Source organism: Hippocampus comes, unplaced genomic scaffold, assembly GCF_001891065.2.
Source record: "Hippocampus comes isolate QL1 unplaced genomic scaffold, H_comes_QL1_v1.1 scaffold53, whole genome shotgun sequence".
Lineage (NCBI taxonomy): Eukaryota > Metazoa > Chordata > Actinopteri > Syngnathiformes > Syngnathidae > Hippocampus > Hippocampus comes.
In genome coordinates this window covers 344,745-368,694 of record NW_017805707.1, presented here as the reverse complement: position 1 = coordinate 368,694, position 23,950 = coordinate 344,745, and the positions used below count along the sequence as shown (strand labels likewise).

General features: G+C 45.2%; 1 protein-coding gene and 1 long non-coding RNA gene across 2 annotated transcripts; both read left to right on the top strand.

Moving 5' to 3' along the window:
* The first annotated feature begins 7,703 nt into the window (after positions 1-7,703).
* On the top strand, positions 7,704-10,580 carry LOC109523710 (uncharacterized). The gene is made up of 2 exons (XR_002169825.1): positions 7,704-7,781; positions 10,461-10,580. It is a non-coding gene; the product is annotated as an uncharacterized LOC109523710 (long non-coding RNA).
* Positions 10,581-14,273: 3,693 nt separating this feature from the next.
* On the top strand, positions 14,274-18,588 carry mtpn (myotrophin). Its single transcript, XM_019883025.1, has 4 exons — positions 14,274-14,607; positions 16,231-16,344; positions 16,435-16,518; positions 17,229-18,588. Exons 1-4 carry the CDS (start codon positions 14,536-14,538, stop codon positions 17,313-17,315), a joined length of 357 nt encoding a protein of 118 aa, XP_019738584.1. The 5' UTR covers positions 14,274-14,535; the 3' UTR covers positions 17,316-18,588.
* Positions 18,589-23,950: the final 5,362 nt, after the last annotated feature.

Sequence of the window (23,950 nt, the reverse complement as noted above, 5' to 3'; positions counted from 1 at the left end):
CCGCCCTCTCTTCGCTCGTTTCCCAGGGGACGGGCAGCACAATATGGTGAGGCACCATTTCGCAAAGAAAGGAAGCTCTTTCTCTTGCTTCAATATCACTCGTAAGGTTCTCCTCCTCGGCTCAATTAAGAGAGAACACACGTACACACAGCATAGTGGCCGAGCTTCGGGCCAACACCTCTGGGGGTCGACACACACGCACACACACGCATGCATGCAAGCTTGTTGACGCTTGAAATAGCAACAAGTTGCTCTTCTCCTAATATGGTCAAGTATGTCGTCCTCTTTTCTAGCTGCAAGAGTGGCAGCATGATAAGCGCGGCTATCGGTCGTACGAGCACGTCGATGGCTTGCGGGTCAGCCTGCGCGGCTTTTAAAAAGATGACTTTTTGCTTTTAGCACCCGCCCGGTGTCACCGGCACATGGCGCCATGAGAAGGAGGGCCAGGAATCTTTTCTTCTCATTTTTGCAATGTTAAAATAGTTGACTGTATTCAAATAGCAAGTACTTTTTATCACGTTCTGAAGGGATATCTAGTCGCATGTCAGGTGCATTGATCTCCATTTTCAAAGCAGTATTTTATTCGGATTTGTATTTACTTTTTGTTTGACTAATTATCACTTTCCAGCATTATTATTTGTTATCATTTTTAGCGTTATTTAATTTGGGCCTTATAACTGGTGTCGTGCTCCGTTGTCGTGCCATAATCCTCCATAATGACTTTTGTGTTGGTTTTATGACATTTTAGTCACGTCGTAACATCCTGCTTTTGGCAAAATGCAGTCATTCGTCTTCCTGAGTAGTTGATTTGAATCCCCCCCCCCCACTCCCCTTTCCTAAAACAAAAACCCAAACAGACCCTCCTCTGATTCGTTTTTACTTATCAGCTTTACTCGCCGGCGGCGAGGAGGCGGCGGCCAGGACGCCATCGATCATGTGGCTGGTAAACCCTGAGAAGGAGCAAAACTCGCTGCCAAATGATTTGGAGCCAACAGCGAAACGTGCTCACCGCCGCCCAAAATTTGCTGCCGGAATGGCGCCGTCACGGGCCCAGCAAGACCCCAGTCCTATGCACACCCGACAAATGGAATATTGCTGATGATGAAAAGACAATTCCTGATTGACAATCTTTTACCATTTGAGAACATTCATGGACCTTTTTGAACCGGGGGGGTGTTGTTGATTCCTCGTGATTATTGGCTTTTCTATTTTGGCAACATACCTTGAATCTTTTGGATGCTAACTTGGAGTCAAAAGTGGACTTGTAGTTCTTGTCAAAGGGGTGGGACAGAAATGGACTGCACTCACTGAGATGTGAGTGGGATACAAAAAAAAAAGGAAAGAGCCTACGGGAACGAGCTGAGGCTCTCAGAACGGTTCCGTTTGTAGAAAAGTTGACCCATCGATTTTTCTTTTTTTTTTTTTTTTTGTGCTGTATCTCTGATCTAAAAGCATCCTCACCTCCAGCTCTCCCGCTCGCCCCGATATCTTGAGTTTACCGTCACCGTGTTGAACTTAAAAAAAAAAAAAAAAATTATCTCGTTGCTCCGCCGTGTTGAGCCGCAGAGCGCCGTTGCCAGTGGGGAGTTGAAGTTGAACTCAAATTATTGATTTCTTTGCCCGTTGTTGCTCTCAAGGGTCGCCTGTGTGCTTAACTTTTATTTGCTCCACTGCAACCGCTTCAGTGGAAGGTGTCGGATAAGACAAGCCCCCAAAATATACCACATCATCAATGTTGTTTTGGATTGGATGACTTTTCTTGTTATAGCAGGATCTAAACTTTGATAGTTTTTCTCGTATTTCGCTCAAATATTTACTATTTATACATATTTCAGTTATTATTTGTACTTGGGAATTATGATGTATTATTGCATCTTGGAAAAAAACTTTTAAATTGTGTCACTCTTATCTCAAGCCGATAAAACGTGACCCTTCCTTGTACGGCCCAAACTCAAAGGGCCATCAGGATGATGACGATGTTCCACCGACTCCCTCCAGGTGCTGGGATGATGATTGGGACGCATATTCAGCGCGGCGCTTGAAAGGGGCTTCAAACCAGCCCTCCTCCTCCTTTTCCTGCGCCAATTATGCAATTGGAAGATCTGAGGCGCACATGTGTGGGAGGATAATTTGGGTTAAAACGGCAATGCGTGTCAGCCATTTATCCCCATGCGCCACAAAGGGGTGGGGGGGCGGAGGGCAGCTGTGATCTGAAAGCGCTTTTGCGACTTCCCGCCTGTTCCAAAAGCGCCCTTGTTGTTTATTCGGCGGCATCGGGAACATTGGCACGAATCGGCCATAAAAACTCCACCCGGATGAGTTGCTTCCTTGTACAACAGTTTCATTCTGACGGGAAAATGATCTGAATGTTTTTTTTTTTGGGGGGGTGGGGGGTCTGCGCAGTTCCTTTTTCGCCGTGCTTCATCTCAGCCATATAATATCCTTGCCTGTTATTCTGTGTGACCTCCTGATTGTAATTTGTCAGGTGTTAAAGCATTTGAATTCATTAACTTGAGAATTCCCCCCCCCTCCCCAACAACCCCTGAAGCACCCTTTAGGCGAGGGTGTGGTCAGCTCAGCGGAGAAATCCTCTCCCGGCACGACAGCCACTCGTGATTTCTTGGAATTCAGTGTTGTCAAGCCTTCACAGTGGAGGAGCCCCCCCACACCCCCTCCCCCCCATTCAAAGGCTTGTCTTTCAGTTGCTCTGTTTCGGATAACCTGTTTTCCTCTGCCAGCGGAATGAAGGTCAATGGCTGTGGCGTCCACCATCGAGCAGAAAGCAGTCGCTGTGTAATAGTTTCCGCCTTGCCGCCATTCATTGCTTAATTAACTTTTTTCCCCTTTTTAATTAAGGTCAGCGTAAGCGTGGACACAAACGGCCCCCTCGACACCTCCCTCGCTCCCTGCTTGTGTTTGGTTCTGATAATATTGGCCTGCCAGTGGGAACAAAACAATGTCAATAAAAGACATATTTAAATATGCTAATCTGGAAAATCTGAAGTACTGCATTATAACTTATCGAGATTTAATTTGTGTGGCGTAACCATAACCCTTGCCCTAACCCTGAGATTAACAATGTCAATAAAATACACATTTAAACATGCGCAAGATTGTAATTAATGAGCACTTGAGGTGACCTCATTAGTCAAAGTGCAGTTCTTTCGTTAGCCAAGGTTATTTCTAACCACGCAACGCTCCGGATGATTTTATTGCCTCGTAGGCCGCTTGACGGTGTTGCATTGCACGGGACGAGGGTGGATATTAGCTCGATTAATCAGTCTGGTAATTACGCTGCAAAACGCCAGCGAGGAAGGGCTGCTGAGGCTTGGTAACGGGAACATTGTGAGGGTTTGAAACCGAGCCCTGACGGATACTGTTGAAAAACTCCCGTAATGGAGAACACAAATATCTCGCAACAATCACCTCGACATATCGTTTCAATTAGGGGCGAATGGAAACACATTTGACTCGGAAAATCGATTTAGATTGAAATTTAGATTCGATTTGGGTGCATCGAATCAAATCGTTCCACTTTAAAATGTGGACTCGATATTTAAATATACAGCTGTATGTACAATCCACAGCTATTGTTCACACGTCACCGCAGCTCACCGTTTTTTTTTTTTTTCGCCTCCCAAAAGCCTGCTCGAAAAGAGCCGCCTCATTATCTGCAAGCACAAACGTGTTACACAGGCGCGCCGACAATGAGGATGAGCCTTCTTTTATTGAAATCACAATTAATCACGCCGCCACAAACAATATGTCCGCGTCGTAATTCATCACTGGCACTCGCTGCCATGTTGAAACATCCCTCCAAATATTTATTGTGCTCGCCGCCCGGCCCGGCGCGTAATTAGACGCGGCTACCGTCGGCACGAGGGGACGCGTGAAAGCAGTGATGAGTTTGTTAATTACCGCGCCGGACCCGCTTGACAGCCGCGCGTTCGTGGCCACGCCGCATGATTAATGGTCCGCACGCAACCACCTGTAGATAGTGCAGGAACATGTACTCTGGATAAACCACCAGCAAGGGTTGGACAGGCAAGTGCTTCTCTCTAAACTAACTCTAGGTGTTGTGCAGGAACAGGTTGTTTCTAGGTAAAGCATCGTCAGGTGCCATGCAAGCGCATGTTTTCGATGTAAGCCACCTTGAGCTATTGTGCAGGAACAGGTGGCGGTGACCTCGCCTTGAACAGGAAAACTTTGTGCAGAAACATTTTTTTTTCTGTGTAACCCTGTTGTATGTATTGCACAGGAACATGTTTTTTGTGTGGTACGAGTTGCTTAGTAAAGGAACTGAAGGTGGTTTGCAGGAGCAGGTTTTATAGGTGTTATGCAGGTTTTCTATGTAAATGAGCTACGGGTGTCGTGCAGTATCACATTTCAAATTGTGCGCCTCTTTTTGGGTTAGCACCACTTGTGTCAAGAAATTCAGATGCAGCTGGAAGTTTGACACGGGAACAGGAACGTGTGCTTGCAGTGCCACGGTGGATCGACGTTCGACATGTGTGACAACGTCGGGAAAAGAAGCAGACCATCTCTGCGTGAAATTAAAAGCACGACAAACTAACGTCTGCCTGTTTTCCCCAGCCTCAAGTGGCCCCTCATCGGGGATGTTGTTCATACGCGAGCCCTTCACCGCCTCCTTCTTCTTTGGGAAAACACAAGCGTGACTCCTAATCCCGCCGCGAAGTGAGATTAACTCCACTGCGGCTGCCGGGACCCTCCCTTCTCTTTGTTTGCCTATTTCACGCATGCCCCCTTTTGCTTATCTCCCCCAATGCTAAATGGCATTGGTTTTGTTGAAAAGTCGTTGCGGCTGTATAGGGCTGTGATTGCGCGTTCCTGGAAGCAAAAAGGCTGCCCGCATACAGATAAGCATGCCAGGCATCCTCTCAGGCTCACATTGCTTTTAAATGAACCGACATGGGTGCCATATTGTATCAAGCCAAAACTGGAGGTCGGAAAACTTGCATATTGGACATCTGTGTCCTTTCCGCAAGGGCGTCTCGCAGCAGTGGATGTTAAGTGAAATGAGGTGGCCGTGGCTGTCATAAGTAGACATTTAAAAATAATAATAAAATAGCCAGGCCTGAAAAGAGAGTGGATGTCTGTCGTTTTGGTGAGAAGCGGACATTTTCGGGTCACTTTGTCCAAAGACGGACGATTCCTTAAAATGTCCCATTCCTACAAGTTTGGAGCCTTATATTCTCGACAAATTCAGGTTCACTTGGCAAAATGACATTTGGACAGATGGCCAGCACTAAATTCCGCGTTTTCATAATTATGTGCGCTTGCAGAAGTGATGCGATAATGTTTTCTTGGCTCAAACACCCTAAGCAAATCCCGGCCTTCTGCGGTATTCCACATGCAATTAAAGCCCATAGCCTCACTGTTTATCCCCCCCCGGAGCAGCTTCACCCTGCCATAGCTCGGCTCGTCTCGTACACTGCGATCAATAAATCAGGTGAACGCCGATGTTGACCTTTTGTGATGAACTTGTTCTGACCACACACTGTTGGATCAGGGGTAAATTTCTCTCCAATCAATATGTCCGTCCTGAATAATGTCAACCAACAAGCCAATCAATAGTCAGTCAATCCCCGAAATGGCATTTGGAAACGACATGATGCATACCAGAGAAAACAGGTGGTGTTGATCTGCGTGATGAATGTTCCGAGCAACTCGGTCAGCCATTACTGCTCCTGGGGGCTTTTTCTTGTCTTATTTATTTATTTCTATTACGCAACTTTCCGCAATATTCCGCCCGGGTCAAAAAGTCACGCCGGGAGGCAGGAAGTTGCACGCTGTGTGTTGTGTTGTGTTGTGTTGTGTTGCGGCGGTTATTAAAAAGTTATGGGATTCACCCTAGGTGTTGGCAAAGCACAGGAGTGTTGGACTGTTACAGAGAGCTCATCATTTTAATTGCTCTGAAGACTTTCCCCCCCAATTCCTCAACACTTGTGCTCATTTGCATGCCATTTGCATTCAAGTGTATCATAACAGTGACTACTTTGGCTGCACAAGATAGTTGTTTGTGTTCTCTCAGCCAGCATCCCCACAGCAGCTCCAGCATGGGAAGCGGCCCAACATAAAATCAGGATCCGAATCATTTTTATTGGCCAAGTATGGTCGAGACACACGAGGAGTTGGTCTCGGGTAGTATGGGCCTCTCGAGTACCGTAAAACAAGAAAACATGAAACAAAAAGAACATTTAGGAGGCGACACACAGGTACACAGCATTGTTGCTTTCGTCAACGTTGATGACATTATTTCGTTAACGCCCCTTTTTGCCATGATAATAATGAAACGATGACGAGCTAAACGGGGGGGCTCTTTGACGACTGAAATATGACATGACGTATGTGCGTTTTCGTTGACGAGACAAAACTGGCCGAAATTGTTAGCATGTGGTCTGTCTCAGACGTTCAAAATGCATGACATCTCTTCCTATTCTGCATGTCATCTGTGAAGCGCTGTCTTTGTATGAGCATTTCCACTGCACTTCCAGGCCCGACAAATCAAGTGTATCAAGTCTATTTCCAGCCTGACCTCTTTGCTTTCATCAAACTTTTTGGGAGGCCCAACTGTCGAGATGTATTGATTGATTTGATACGCGCTTCATTTCCAATCCGCTGCTTAAGCTAAGTTAACCGGTGACCTCGCTCGATCGCCATTAGAGCCTCGTTTAATTGACGCGCGCACCTGCGAGCTGATGCCTGGCTACATTTGGAGCGCATCGACCGCGAGTAGCAAAACAAATTAAAGGAAGGGAGAAGAATTTAGAGGAGGGAATTGAGGAGTGAAATCAATCACGGAATTCAGAGCCAAGGAGTCCCTTTTATTTTCCGCGGCCAGTCAGCTCGTTTTTCAGCCAGCCTCATCTCGTTCATTAGTCAGCCAGATAGCAAGTCCGCTTCATTAGCTAGCCGGAACCGACCCACAGACTTTTTCTGCAAAATATTCACATTGAAGCAGTTCCCGGGTGTCCTAGTACTGCACATATATAAGTCTGCTTTCGTCAAAATACCCCAAGGATCAAAACGTGACATCACCTTGCCAATATTTGCTCGTTATGATGCATTCGCTAACCTCGCTGGGCTAATGGTGGGATCCGTTTTCAATGCCGCCGGGGGCGGGGGGGGGAGCTAAGGTATTGCAAATTGGGGAGCGGCTTGTACTTTACTAGAATTTGGGTGGAGAGTTGAGCTCCTAACTCTCCAGCCCTACCGCGTTGACAACTAGCCAAGCAATCAAGTTAGTGTTGCTTATCAGAAGCTAACTTGAACTAACTGTAAAGTGTCCTTTTTTTGTGCATCCAACGCAGCCTTGCTTACGTTGCGGGTTTGGCGTGACGGCGTTTCACACAGTCTAGTTCGCCCGCAGCCCCTATAGCGGTGCTACTGTGTATTTTCTTGTGCATTTAATAAAACTCAATACCGCTCCGCTTACCTTTTGGCTTTTACGTAGTGTGCCAGACAGTGTCATCTGCTTGAAAGGGGATCTGGATCTTCGCCCAACCCAGCTTCCGATTCATGGGCAGGGAATCTCAGTGTGGGGGTGGTTGCTATGTAAATTGGCCACATTGTGACATCACACCGGGTACGCTGCCGGTGGATAAAGAGCTGCGAGTACCGCAGATCTCCTGGCAGTGCCTCGCCTCCCGGAGCCGCAGCCTGCACGCTAACCAGTTTGTCATATTTATTTAGCTGCGTAGAAACTCAAGCCGGGTTGCATTTCTGTTCACCGGCTGACAGGCCGCAGCAAGCGAGGTCAGGTGGGCCTATTCCCACTTTTTTTTTTTTTTTTTTTTTAAACTGGCTATTATCAAGTGATTTGGTCCAACTTTATCTCAAAGCAAAGCTATGATTTATCTCTATCCCGGTGCCAAGATAAATGACCTCCCCCAACCCCCCCGTGTAAAAATACAATTGGTGTAAATAGATCATTCTTTGCAGCGGCGCTCCATAACTCCTGCGTTATGTACCTCGGTGGCAGGTAATGTTTTTCATTATATGCCAGGCCAATTTTATATATAGAAAAGGGTGGGAAGGGACTTCGCCCGCAGCCATTTTGCTTGGTAAGTCCCCGTAGGTGCATCCAGTATTGATTGGGAGTTGAGGGAGAGAGCCCTGCGCATACTAGTCAGGCTAAATTTAGAGGGCTAAGCAACACGCACACACGCGCACACAATAACAAGCCTCCTGGAAGGGATACTGGGAAATATTCACACAAGTAGGAAAACAAAGGCCGTCCTATCGTACACAAAAAGACAAAACAACAAAAGATTTTATGGCGCCTGCTCTGGCTAATTAGCTCCGGGTGTCATCACAGAGGGTTCCCTCTTCCCGCAGGCCGCAAGATTGACAATCCAGTCCACCAAAACCCACATATTTTCAGAGTAGAAGTAATGAATGCAGCCTTTGCCAAACTTCTTGAAGCCACTTCAACATCCCGACATTTTCCTGGGTGACATTCAGCCCCGAAGCAGTCGAGCTGAAAATGGTCGAAATGCCCCCACTCGGTCTGGCCGCGAACATCAAAGCAAAAGCTTTTGCGAAGGCATCGATTGTGTCCCCATGCGGCATTTGTGCGATTTCGATCTATTATTTTGTTAAGTAGCTTGCTATACACGACATCATCAATAATTAATCCAGTGACATCAGCAACATATCATAAAGTGTAGCGCAAAGATGCATCATGATATCAATATATTGTAGCAGAAATTGTTTCGCAGATTAACTCACGAAACGATTACAGATGATCTAGCGAAAAAGAATGCTTACGGGGCTGGGGGGAAAAATTGTGACATTGGCGTCAGTAACAAGTATAGATGTCAGATTCCGTTTTTGACTTGGCATTTTCCCCAACTTGTGGGGGTTCCCGAGTTACTTCCCAGAAAAGCGCCTCCGCTCATCAGCACATTTCACATGAAAATGATGTCAATCGGCCTCCTTCAAAGGTTCCTAATCGCCCACCAGAAAGAGGCTGAAATGTGTCGAGCTTGCTGATCTCCGAGTGAAGGCTACATGCAATTTGGTTCCCCCGCCGGCCCGCCCGCTCGCCGACTGCCTTCCCGCTTCCTCACTCGCCAAATTTCCGGATGCTGTTTGTGAGTGTGACTTTAGTTCATTAGCCACTAGGTGTGTTCAGTCGGAGACGGCCTGCCAGTAATAAGGGCGCTTGGTTGAAAAGTCTCGAAAAAGGTATGGTCAGCAGGGGGGAAAAAAATTTTAAAAAGTCACGGCTGATTTTCACCCCCTTAAAAAAATTATCTGGTGCGAGGTGTCATTAAGGGAAAGCGAAGGGCCACCTGGAAATGCGAGCGTTTTCCCCGAGACGGCAATTTAAGCGGAAAGAAAAGGAGGTGGAAAAGCTTCTCATCTCATCGCTACCTGCGGGGTGCGTCAGATTTTCGGCCACAGAGGCAATTACAATTATGCAAATGAGCCGCACTGTCACGGCAAGGAACAAAAGCAACGCCGCGTATGCAAGCTCCAGTCCTCGGGCTAGCTTGTGGAAATCCAGGAATAGGGACAGAATGGGCGGTTTACAACCAGCTCCACGCATTTACACCATTCAGTTCTTCTCAGTGTTCCCGTGTCTCCCATTTGAGGGTTCAGACACTACTAAATACCCGACCTGTTATTGTAAATCAGACCTCGTGCTTGGGTTGTTTACACTGACATAGCAATGCAACACATCAAACTAGGCCGCTTATTATTACTCCAGTTGCGTGTTGAGTAGAATCCAAAGTGGTTTCATCTGTTTACACTGGCATGGAAAATAGTGTAAGGAAATTGTTGAGGCTGTTCACATGCCACAGAAATTCACAAAAATGTCCAACCGGATCCATTTTCCCCCACGTTGGAATCGTACTGGTTATCAGGCCCCACTGGCAGTCTCATTTAGCTCATTATCAGAATAGCCCCTTGATATTCACCACTGAGGCAGGGAAAAAAAAAACGCCGCTCAATTTGGTGGCTTTTATCTGCCGAGTCTTTAATCGAACGGCAGCAAATTGCGGAGATGTTGCGGATAAACCTCCCTCGCGACGATTGATCGGCTTCCAGGTGGTCATTGAGCTTCTCCTCACAGTCACAGAACACCACGGTTGTTGGTTTTTAGGGCTTTTTAATGGAGCCATCCCTCAATCCAACGACACTTTTCGTATGGCTTTTCGACTCAGCCCGTTTTTTGGGGGGCAGTAAACCCAAAGCTGAAAAGAAAAGGACGAATGCATGCCTGTTTGTGAATCCACCAAGGTGTCTCCTCCCTGGCACTGATAATATCACGGAAAGGCCCCAGAGGCTTTGAATAAACAAAGATAGATGAAAAGCCAGTGCGAGGGGAGAGGATCTCGTCACCCGTGACAGGAAAAAAAGCACGGGAGCGCCGCGAAGGGATGGCCGCACCCGCCTGATTTGTGCCTAATAAACTTGTCACATCCTATCAGGTCTCCACACGGGGGCTGCTTGAGACCCCACAACCTCAGGCCTGTTCAGGGGAAGGAGTCGACATCCGAGTGATGGATGAGAGGGGTCTCCAAATGGAATGGTGACGGCGGCTGATACAGGTGAATTATGAGCACCTTGACTTTTTTTTTTTAATTATTATTATTATCTCTATTTTTTTAGTTTGTCAGGTAACCATGCTGACCGTATTTTTAGCACAGTGTTGCGTGTTCACTTGTTGTATCACGGAAAGGCCCCAGAGGCTTTGAATAAACAAAGATAGATGAAAAGCCAGTGCGAGGGGAGAGGATCTCGTCACCCGTGACAGGAAAAAAAGCACGGGAGCGCCGCGAAGGGATGGCCGCACCCGCCTGATTTGTGCCTAATAAACTTGTCACATCCTATCAGGTCTCCACACGGGGGCTGCTTGAGACCCCACAACCTCAGGCCTGTTCAGGGGAAGGAGTCGACATCCGAGTGATGGATGAGAGGGGTCTCCAAATGGAATGGTGACGGCGGCTGATACAGGTGAATTATGAGCACCTTGACTTTTTTTTTTTAATTATTATTATCTCTATTTTTTTAGTTTGTCAGGTAACCATGCTGACCGTATTTTTAGCACAGTGTTGCGTGTTCACTTGTTGCTGGACAGTATTCATCGTGCGCATTTGAGCCTTGTGTCACATTTTTGAGGCCACCTGTTGCTTTACATTTCTGGATTCTAGCCAAAAAAAAAATATATTTTGTAGCCCATCACTGGTTCGAGATGGTGTTTATAGCCTGGCCCCTAGAGGGCGCCCCGCTATCGACACCCAGCCGCAAATGAGCTATTCAGACCACTTGAGGTTCTCACCATCCACTTTATATCATCATCTGGCTTGTAATGGACTACATTGCATGCTTGAGTTATACACCTTTATCTCCACATTGCAGGCCTCAGTGGAGATTTCAGACATTTTGCTCGATGGCACCGGGTCGCGTGAAGCTCTACCGAGTGGAAAATTATTCATAACTTGTTTCCTCTTGTGCCTTCGTGCCATTTGTCATATATATATATATATATATATATATATATATATATATATATATATATATATATATATATATATATATATATATATATATATATATATATATATATATATATAGTTCTAAATGCTGATTTTCAAGATGTTGCTTGTCCACTCCAGGAGTGGCCAGCTGGGAGTGAAAGATGCGAGTGTCTCATCTTAGTGCTTAGCGGGAGAATAAATTGAAACCGCCCAGGTTAATAAAAGTGATCCAATTCCAGCGTTTCCTCTGAAAAAAAACAATCTCGTGATTTACAGCCGACTAAAGGTCAAGGGGCATATCATGTTTAGATTAGACATCCAAATAAATAGTTGTCGGCGTATATTTACTCCACCGAGGTATATCATTCCAGACTGCATGGACATAAAATTGATTAAAAATGATGGCGAGAGGCCCAACCTTACAGCAAAAATGTCAATTTCGTGTGAAGGAAGCCTGTTTATAATTAGGAATGTATTTATATTTAGGAATCCTCCAGGCTTATTTCCTCCTCACTACCTTTTCCAGAGCTGTACACGGTTACTCGGTATTACTACATGAAGACGAGTGCTTGATTAAATATGGCCCAAAATGATTCCTGTGCATAACATGAGCATCCAGTTTGGTTGTAATGAATTATAAAGAGATGGTATGGACAGCTTAATGAGATCAAAATGGATACTTGTTTTTGACTACTTTTGTCTGTGCGCCCCATTTTTGCTTCCCATTACCATGCACAGTAATTCAATATGAATTGCATTACCGACTCAACACGCTCACTGCATTACGACTTGATATTGTTATTGCGTACAGACTGATTGAATCCCAAAATAAGTCATGCGTGTGGAATTAGTCGACTAAATTGTATAATTGCGACATTGGAGCATCAGTTAGAGCAGTGCTGAGCAGCCTCGGAGATTTATAATTGAATAAAAATGGCGGATGCGGTCGGTGGGAGTTAAGACCTGTCCTCCCTCCCGCCCTCGCCACCACCTTGCCCCCTGGAGGTTGTGTAGAAACGGCGTAGTGTATTACGGTGACCAGCGTTGCGTACTGTAGCGCGGCCGCCGCTGTCTGCCGCCCGCCTGAGCGCCGCTAATGGATTGAAAAATGGAGGCGGCGTGCCGTTTCACCGACGAGAAGAATCACTTTAGGACTTTGCTCAGGCAAAAACTTTGCCGCTGCCGTGAATACATGAATTAAATTAGCTGCGGGGCGGCGGCGTCTGTCTGTTCCAGCCACGTTGTCTTGCCATTTTTCAACATTGAGCTTCTAACTCAAATGAACTCAATCACACAGACAAGAAATGACACTTTGATACTTAGAAATAGCTCGCTACGAACATCGCCAAAATTACACAAGCCTTAAAAAAAAATCTTTGCAGTTTTGGTTTGTCACTTGTTGCTGGACAGAATGAATTATTTAAAAATATATATAATTATGGCGACTTGTTGCTCAGACGAATTTCGGGCACATTTAAGCCCTATAGCACATTAGCCCTGTCACTTGTTGCTAGGCAGAATTCAAAATGCCAGACGCAAGCCCAAAAACGCATACGCTGTAACCTGTTACTAATTGGACATCATTACAGGAAAGAACTTGCACAGTTTTTTTCGAGCACAGCGCAATTTCCTGGGTTTGGGGTGCTTGCGCCAGTTAAGGAAAGGGACACTCACACCATGTGAGTATTATCAAGCCACTGTAGGATTAATGATCTAATCAAATTAAGGCCCCACTGAGGTATTGATAAACTGAGACAGCAACTCCTGAGATCTTATTATCACAGTCACAACATCGATTTCGACTGTTAACTTATAAAGTTTCTATGTGGAGTGAGGCTGGATCATAATATACAAAATGGCGTATTTATTCTTTACTCGTCCTCTTCATGAGCAGCTGATCCCGTGTCAAGATAGCACGGCAACATTGGTGTCAGGGCCTATAAGTCACAGCAGGGCTCAGCAGACTAACGCTGCTAGCGTTCGTCCGGGCAACAAGGTTAGCTCACAGGAAATGAAGGCGCGTGATGCTATCACAAAGAGACGTTTGACTTTTTTCCTCCCCCTTCTTGAGCTCGGACAGGTCAAGGTAGTCATAACTATTTCCTCCAGCCCTGCCTGTCCGCTTGGATCAATATTTCAAGGATTCGGATGGCACGTTCATCCCTGAATGTCTCACGTAGCTGAAAATGGACCGATGGACAATCAATAAGTGGTGCACATGCTTTTTCGTTTGTATTAGATGGTATATCTGCGTATAATTTGACAGTAAGCCATTAAACGGTACCTTGTATGATTTACATGCTTACAAAAGTTTATTCATGCTATTACTGTAACCATGTAAATCATAAGCAAAAGTAGCGTTACGATTATAAACGATTGTACTGTGACGAGAAATAATGTATATTATTATTGGGATATATGATAATCCTAAAATATAAATAAATATATAATATTGATCGTACTATTAGTAGTAGTACAAGTATATTGGAGTGTAATTCGTAGCAAAAGTAATACATTATTACAGCAATTGGTTGTGCTGTAAGACATACAATACTATTTATTTTCTTTTACATGATTGACCTCCTTTAATCATAATAAAAAGAACGATTTTTCGTAGTAATTGTAGCATTGTAACAGTTACACCGTACACTGTTTTGTAGTAGCAGAATTAAAACGTAAGGTGAATTTTAACATTTTGTATTGATATTGCTATTCAGTATTTCGCGTGTCCCCTTTGTCATTCTTTACTTCCGGGTGACGACAGCGGAAGTACTGGTCCTAGTAAGGCGGATCCCTTTCTGCTAACTTGCCTTTTTCACCCCAGATTTATTTTCAGCTTCCTTCCGTATTTTGGTTACCGTCTGGTTCAAACTAAAGCCTGTCGCTCTCATTTTGGACTAGTCTTTTAAGTCGACTGGGTTACTTTGACCCGCTTTCGGCCACCACCGGAAGACTTTACCCTCCGCTAGCGACTAAGCTAACTTTTTTTGTGTGTACCATCACTTTTAAGAAGCACACGCACAAAATGGGGGACACAAATTTGACTTGGGCGGTGAAGACCGGCGACATGGAAGTGGTCGAAAACAATCTGAAGACGGTAAGAGACAAGAAACGAGGAGGACTATCCGATGCGTTTGTGGTCACTCAAGCGAGTTTAATGTTCTTCCGACAAGTGGCCGCCGTGTGGAAAGTGCCTAAGCATGCTAGCGTTAGCCCCGCTCGGCTAACGCCACTAAGTTGATTCGTGACCCGTCTTTTTTTGGAAGGGTGTTGTCACATAAGTATTTAAAGTGCGATAGAGCAGTTTTGTCTAAGTGTGATTTTTAACAGAAAAATGTTTGAATTTCCCTGTTTGGGTAGGCTGCCTACCGTTCGCATTGTGACGTGCTTTAGGAGACGTCGCTGACAGGAACGTACCTGTCGTCATGTTACAGCTTTTGGCGTTCGTTTCAATGAACATTAACGCTACCACGAATCATGTTACAGGCTGTGAACGACATGCATGCTTTCTTGGGCTTTTGGTAGGTCGTAGCTTGCACAACACATGTTTAATTCGAGGAGGCAAGCATGATTTGATTGAACCCCTTCACACCTTACATTCCACCACTCCCAGAACAGGCCCCATTTAAAGTCGCACACATTCAAAGTTACATATATAGTGGGGAGCGTCAGGATGGTGACTTCAAGTAGACAAAACGAATACATGCATGTTGTGTTTGCATTTGGTTGTATATGTTTTTATATGATTAATCAATGGGTTGTCCTCTGGTGGTGTTTACCGACTAGAATCCGCCAAATAACATGGAGCATGCCAAACGTGTTATACAACTTTAACTGTTAGGGAAGGCTTTTGGTTGAGCACATTTTCATGCTACATATATAGTGGGGAGCGTCAGGATGGTGACTTCAAGTAGACAAAACGAATACATGCATGTTGTGTTTGCATTTGGTTGTATATGTTTTTATATGATTAATCAATGGGTTGTCCTCTGGTGGTGTTTACCGACTAGAATCCGCCAAATAACATGGAGCATGCCAAACGTGTTATACAACTTTAACTGTTAGGGAAGGCTTTTGGTTGAGCACATTTTCATGCCAGTCAATTTAGCATTGCAGATGTAAAAAAAAAAAAAAAATCAACCTGAGGGAATTTTTAAAGTGTTAAACTGGACTTGCACCAACGGCAGTGCTTTCAAATGGCACTTCTTATAGGAAGTAATTTGTTACGTTAAATGGTTGCCCAACTGATGTGTGCAGGAAACTGTTAAGACTCCGAAGACGGATCGTCTGTTGAACGTGTTGTTCAGACCTGTTTGTGTGATACCCAAATGGGCTGTTGTGGAACTGAAACAGATGTGAATCATAAGAGAAAATAACAAAGCACATTTTTTTAATTGTATTTCCTAACCTTTATGGCACTGTTACTCTGTTGCATGAATGACAACATCTGTCATCTAGTGGAAGAGAATTTAAATGTCAATTTATGACAGTCTCATAGGTAGATGAGAAAAATAATTTGCATCTTGAAACGTTAACTGTATAAATTAAAAAAAAAAAACAAAAACAGTTGACTCCCTAACCAGATTAGGTGTTAGCATTTGAGTCTCTGCGATAACCCGATCTACACTGATTACCCTCATCCACTTAGTGTTTTTTGTTTGTTTGTTTGTTTGTTCCCCCCCTTCCCCCCTTCCCTCCTTCTCTATTTTGGCCATGGCAGACTGAAGACGTCAACCGGACCCTTGACAACGGTAGGAAGCCCCTTCACATCGCCTGCGACTTTGGCCAGACCTGCATGGTGGAGTTCCTCGTCTCCAAGGGAGCAGATATCAACGTAACCAGAATATTGTTTCCAATATATGCATTTGTGTTTTTGTCCTCACCTCAAACCTCAAATAAGCGGCGCACTGCGTCCTACTCGCAGGCCATCGACAAACATGGCCTCTCTCCGCTGTTCTATGCCTCCCTCGAAGGTCACGTTGCCTGTGTCAAGTTCCTGCTAGAAAAGGTTGGTTGATGTATTTCACCTGTGAAATTAGGCCATTCAGATATCAGGCACCCCTCCTTGTATGAAGCAGTTCACTTTGACACTGACTAGCCTGCACCCGCCATGTAAAAAAGCTACACAGCGGCGGCCACCTTTTCGGGGTGTACTGGTGCAAAGATTGTCTTTTAACACGGCACACTTGTTTACAATATTGTAGCTGCCTCTGAGACGGGCTGCATCTGTTTTATTGTTTACTCCCCGTTTATTGTCATTTGGAGTCTTTTCTGCGCCGCGACCTCGTTTGAGCTTATAAAGAGCCTGCTGACTGGCGTCGCTCATTCACAGCAGCTCTTGCTGGCAAACAAGAGGCCTTTGTGCGTTCCCGGGTGTACCATGGGAGCTGACCCCTTCGCTAATACCCCCAATGCTGCCACTTTGTAGTGCTAACTGTGCTGTTGATGCCATGCGGTCACCCGTTTCAAAAGGCAATTTAACCCCAATTGGTGACCTGGTCAGAAGGTGTTTACATGAGTGCTGACCACGCACGCGCGCAGAAATCTTAGTTTTTCCTCTAACATTTTTTTTGTCCATATATGACTTTTAGACACATAAAAGTTTCCTAATGTGTTTACTGTGGTCCAAATGTGCTCACTGGTGTCACTCGAATTTGCACCCAGCTGAGATGTGAGTCATGTAGATGCCCTGGTCAACCTCCTCCGTGTCCTTTGCAGGGTGCCGATAAGCATTTGCAAGGTCCGAACGGCAAGACAGTCATCGAGATGGTCAGCGACGACGCCATCAAGGCGCTGTTCAAGTGATGGGGGGCGAGGGGCAGCGCAGGGAGGCGTTGCGCATCAAGACGGGACTCGGCATGGAACCAGGTGGTCTTCTCCTCACTGCTTCTGTCTGTTAGCTCCAGGGGGGCCTCATCTTACCTGTCTTGTGGTTTTCTTCTTCTCCCACTTCACTTGGATGTGGTTTCCTCTCCCTCTCTCTTTATTTTTATTTTGTTTGGTTAATTGCCATTAAACGGGAGGATCGGTGGAGGGTGCGCGCTCAAGTCGCTCCAATTAAACAAAGCTTATTAGCACTTAAACAAAAGTTGCTCTTAAACGTGATCCTGTGTTTTTCCCCTCTGCCTTCTGAATTGTACAAAGAAGTGTTTGGGCCACACTGGATAGAAAGAGAGGAGAATAAAGTCCTATTTTTTGATGGAAAAGTGTAGTCATTTCAGGAGAATCATCGTAGCAGTGCGAAAAACAAATTTTTGCCAAAGTATGTTTTCTTTCACAAAAAATAAGACTTATGCTACGACTATCCTCAAAGAAAGAATACTTTTTGGCTTGAAAAAGTATGTTGGACAATTTGACATTTCCTACCCCAATAATACAAGTTTGAAATGTTGGCTTTAAGACATTTTCCCCTTGGGTCAGTGTGCCCTGATTCTCGGGGAAACAGCCTTTTTTTTTTTCCTTTTATGATTGACATTTTCTTCAAACATAAAACTAATAGGACTTTATTCTCTTTAGTCTTTTCAGTGTGTCTCCAAAAGTCTTTCGTAGAATTGCACTGTATAAATATCAACAAGCTTTTTTTTTTTTTTTTTAAATAATGCAACTCCTCCCAACTTCCCGTAAAGTTCCTTTTTGTATTGCTTGCATATCGCATTGTATTTCCTGATTTCCTGTGTCCATTGACCAATCACCATACTGGCTAACAACAACTAGGAACACTTGAATGTTTTTTTGGGTGGGGGGGTCATGCTAACAGTAAAAGAAAACTAGCCAGCGATATTAGAATGTTTGTTTTGCAGTGAAGTGGGTGGTGGGAGTCCACTCCCGTAATATTAAGACCTCCTTTCCCCCCTTCATTTTGGCCATTTTTCTCCCCTCCCCCCTCCTTGGAATAGCTTTGGCTACATGTCAACTCTGCCAGGACATGTCGTTGCTCTCTCTCGGTTGCTTTCAAACAATTGTTACGATGTATTAAAAAAAAAAACAGTATGAAAAGAAACGCTCTCGCTGACTTTTATGTGACAAAAAGTCTGTAAAAACAAAAAAAAAAACAAGAATAAAAATCTCTAAACGTTCACTTAATCTGTTTGTGATCGTGATTACAGAGAGGTGTTCCTAATGTTTTGTCAGTCAAATAATAATAGTGATATTTGGTCCAGGTTGACACCGATGTGACATGAGTCATCGCCTTTCAATTAGTCATCAGAATCCTTTTTCTCTCCCCCTACAAGCCCTCCGCAGCCCCTTCCCTGGACGGTTCCTGCTTGACATCTCAGATTCTGCTTCGGTAATTAGTGTGCAAATGCCAGATTGTAACTACAGAAGCGGTCCTCATGTAATCTCCAGCAAATTATACACATGCATAAAAATGAGTTTTATTTACATTCGCATAGTTTCAGGCGGGAAAGTGTCACCCAAAAAAAAAAAAAAAGCCTCGCGCTCTAAATCCCGTGTTCACAAATTCATCCTGATTTGGATGACTTTTTTTTTTTCAAGTAGCATTAAAAAAAATGCAGTGACAATTTTTGTCATTGTCAAAGCTGCCTATTCACAGAAAAATCGAAGTTGATGCATATATATATAATTAGCAGCTGTGTGCTGGCTCCACATATTAAGCGCCACTTCCATTGTGATCAGCCGGCTCAACATGCTGCTTAATGAAGTAGCAAATCCAAATCATTAGCATAATTAATATGGACTCGTGATTGCCTTTCGGGCATATTTGCCGCCGCCTCTCTCCCTTCATCTTTTATCGACTCCATGTCGTGTGCATTAGTTGAGCTTATGGGTGATCTGTGACTAATCTATAACTTATTTTCTCCCAATGCTCCTGGTAGATGGCGGACCAGGCCAAACGAACCCTCACGAAATCCACCGTTTAGCGCCAACCAATTAAATGATTTTTCTTTATTTGATTGCGCGCGGCCTTAAGTCAACTGGCTCATGTCGGGGAAAAGGCAAACAATACGGCGCGGATTTAGTTCCTTGATTCAGCACGTTGACTTGGCAGTCTCCGAGTGTGTCCATAATCCTACTAGAAGGTCCAGGGGAGAAATCAACAGAAATCAGAGTACTGCGAGGTGACGTTTCAATTAGAAATTAAAGTGGATTTGTTTCCCCCCTGTAGAGACTATTGAGCCTGTAAATCACACATGAGGACTCGTTGTCTAACATTGATGTAAACACTGCGGGGCTGAATTTGCTGACAATTGGGATTTTTTTTTAACGTTATTGGTCTGATTAAGAAGCATGTGGTGAAAATCTGGACATCAGCGCTGTTTTAATGAGGAGCGGATGGTTGTTTTATCAAATTTGAGCGCACCATTCAGCCGCAGTGACGGTGCCTCCAACGAGACAGGCGGTATGTCACGGCATTGATCGGGTCATAAAAGGGCCGGCGGAATGTCGCGCATCACAACTCGGTGAGGCAAGATTTGCAGAAGGTAATTGGAGGCAACTGGGGCTCATCTCTCTTGTTTTCTGATGTTAACATCTTGAATCGAAAAGGTTCAGCACGTTGACTTGGCAGTCTCCGAGTGTGTCCTTAATCCTACTAGAAGGTTCAGGGGAGAAATCAACAGAAATCAGAATACTGTTAGGTGACGTTTCAATGAGAAATTAAAGTGGATTTGTTTCCCCCTGTAGAGACGATTGAGCCTGTAAATCACACATGAGGACTCAGTGTCTAACATTGATGTAAACACTGCGGGGCTGAATTTGCTGACAATTAGGATTTTTTTTAACATTATTGGTCTGATTAAGAAGCATGTGGTGAAAATCTGGACATCAGCGCTGTTTTAATGAGGAGCGGATGGTTGTTTTATCAAATTTGAGCGCGCCATTCAGCCGCAGTGACGGTGCCTCCAACGAGACAGGCGGTATGTCACGGCATTGATCGGGTCATAAAAGGGCCGGCGGAATGTCGCGCATCACAACTCGGTGAGGCAAGATTTGCAGAAGGTAATTGGAGGCAACTGGGGCTCATCTCTCTTGTTTTCTGATGTTAACATCTTGAATCGAAAAGGCTGTGCGAGACTTCGGATTGGGTAGGCTGGCGACGAACCGGCGACCTTCGGGTTGGTTGATGACAACGGTAGCGCCAAAGGCAAACTGCCCAGATAAGGTTGCATTCTCAAGGCTCAGCAGTCCTGGAACTCTCCGGTGACCCGTCTGGGCCTCCCATCGCCTTTGCTCTTTCGGTCCATAGGCCTGAACTCTGAAAGCCAAGACCTCATAGACAGATCGGATGGTTGTTTTATCAAATTTGAGCGCACCATTCAGCCGCAGTGACGGTGCCTCCAACGAGACAGGCGGTATGTCACGGCATTGATCGGGTCATAAAAGGGCCGGCGGAATGTCGCGCATCACAACTCGGTGAGGCAGGATGCGATCAAGATTTGCAGAAGGTAATTGGAGGCAACTGGGGCTCATCTCTCTTGTTTTATGATGTTACGTCTTGAATCGAAAAGACTGTGCGAGACTTCGGATTGGGTAGGCTGGCGACGAACCGGCGACCTTCGGGTTGGTTGATGACAACGGTAGCGCCAAAGGCAAACTGCCCAGATAAGGTTGCATTCTCAAGGCTCAGCAGTCCTGGAACTCTCCGGTGACCCGTCTGGGCCTCCCATCGCCTTTGCTCTTTCGGTCCGTAGGCCTGAACTCTGAAAGCCAAGCCAAATTATCTCTAGAATAATCCCTGTCAGATGGCAGCAATTAGCATGTTCTGGTGTTAATTTGGTTTCTGGTCAAACTGACATTTCTTGTGATCTGTGTCAGAATCTATCTGCAACAATGGAGCCTCTTTTTCCCTTTGCAAGTGCCTCGTCATTTGAGCTTCGATCGTAGTTCCTGTATTTGCTCCCCTTCATTACCTCTTGTTTGTTGTCCGCCGTCGCGCTGCTCCTCCTCCAGGCAGACAGGCTAATTTGGTTTGAGTCTTATCGGGACAAAAAGATCATGTGCACTCTATTAACCTTTCCGGGGGCCCTCTTACTGTACACTTAATGATTATCGTGGCTGCCGCACAGCACTCGGCTCGCTTGTTGCATACCTTTATCGCCATCTCGCACGATAATGAATGTTTACGAAACAGAAGGATGGGGTGGGGAAAGGGTAGATTTGAATGTTTTTCGTGTAAGCAAAGTGAGCCATTTATCTACGCAGTCATGCGACTAACAAGACGTCAAAAATGCGTCGCAAGTAGAGGGAGGCCACTTTTGAATGCATTTCACTCTACCTGTTTCTCGTGATTAGCATATTATCGCAAAGTAAGCATACCGGCGTGACGCTGTCACCTCGCCAGGGCTTCCTATTAGAAAACTTTCCTCGTCAAACTCTGTTAACTTTGTGCCCTCCTGAGTTGTTGTTCTGCTGTGGTGCGATACAGTTTTATAATGATTTAAACAGGTGGTGACCCAAAAAAAAAAAAAGGTTTCTGGGTGGGCCTTGGAGTAAAGATTCTCTTCACCAATTACGCGCCATACAAAACCTATTTATATGTTGGCCCATGCTTTCCCGACTTGCTTCTCGCTTCCTGGGCTTTGCCGAATGCCTTCGTCAGCTTCCTGCTAAATGAAACAAATCTCGTATCCAAGTGCCGGCAGACAAATCGGTGCGCTAATGAAAATATTATCGTGTTGACTGTTGCGACACAAGAGCCGGCAGGGCTTGAAATATGGTCATCCGTTTGTGTTCCTGGGCTGAGGTAAAAAATGCGTGCAATGTATTGTCGCCATTAAATGCGACCTCGCTGCTCACCACCCGTAGTACAGAAACAAGTGTAAAGTTTGTACGAGCATTTGTACTTGGCAGTTATTTATTCCATGTGACGCGAGCTTTTTTTTCTGTTGCTCTAACAAGCCGCGTGGTTTGCTCATTTGTCTTCATTAAAAAGGGAATATTGCGCCTTTGATTCATGTGGGGAGTCATATTTCCACGGGTGCGCCGCAGGGACAATTATTCAGGCTAAATGCCCGCTACAGGTGACAGTTATTTCCCCATGTGAGTGTGAAGATGGAGTCAGGTAGTCTACCTGTGTTCAGGACGTGTAACCATGACAACAACATGGCAGAAACCCAGTCGGTTGTGCTTAGCTGTTTACGCCTGTTTTCATCGATGAAGTCGTCCCTGATTTGTACTATGCCAATCAGCTACCTCGGGACTTTCCCTCCAATGTCCCGTTTATTGCAGATCTCGAGCCAATCAGCTTCATTGTTTTCCCAACCCTGCCGTTTTTCATCCATCAATGTTTTTTCCTTGAGTGAGCCTGCCAGCCATTTCTGAAAGATGCTCCCCCGGCCCCGATTTTGTGTCCAAGCCACTTCCGTCCCTCCATTCAGCCTGCAAAAGTTGTGCAACTTCCGCTCCACTATCTCATTAATTCCGTCCTTCCGCCCCCTTTGATTATCGACTCGGGGAATCATTGGCTTACGTCAGTTAATGGGCTGTCAAGGCCTCATCACTTGTAGCGTCCAGTCGCTAATGATGACTCAGTCGGTGGAGCGGCCCCCTTCGTGGAAACGTCCCCGCACCCGCTGAGATTTTTGTGTCGTCGTCTGCTTTTAATTGCGTAGGACCCTCGGCTCCAGCTAATTACGTCGTCACCAAAGTGTGTAACCGGTGCAAATAAAACGCTGCAGTCGGCGAGGCTGATTGGGCCTGGCAATGGCAAGACCTCAAATCATTTTGCACTCTGGGAGAAAAAGGGATCATAATTTTGAAAAAGTGAATGCATGACTCTTAAATTAAGGTGTTTGTGTTATTGTTTACCACCAGACATAGCGATGATAATAATAAGCACTTTCCAAAGCGGGGTTACTTTAATACATGTCACGTTCCCCTTTGGAAAAATATTGAAGCTTTACAGATCTTGAATTGCAGACTGCTTTGCCAAGAGGGAAAGAAGAAAAAGAAAGCAAGCGTAGCCTTGAAAAGGAGGGTTGTTGATTGGATCTGAGGTTTCACGCAGCAGCCGTTTGGAACGGCGGTTGATTTCGACTGCTTGCGATCGCCGCCTTTGTCTGGAAGCGTCGACTTTTAATTACCAACCATACATGACGAGTTGACGGGGAGGCGGCAACAGATGCCATCGAACGAGACACTTGGCTTTGAGAAGAGGGGTCGAGGCCTCGCGATGGGGGGGTAGGAAGCGCCATCTCGCGTTTCCATTCACTCCAAAAGAGCAACGAGCACAGATTGGGTAGGATGATCAATCCAGCCAAAGCCTGATTTAAATATAAGAAAAAAATCCCATGATAGCTGCAGCATTTTTTTTTTTAAATCGAGATCTCAGTGTCTCCACACTGCCCCCTTCTGGTCATAAGCACCACTGTGACCTCAGGCATTGCCAGAAAATGCGCAAAACCTGCCTGCAATATTTACAGACATCATGTGTGATGTCACATGATTCGCGATTTGTTTTTTTTTCCCCCCTGATTTCA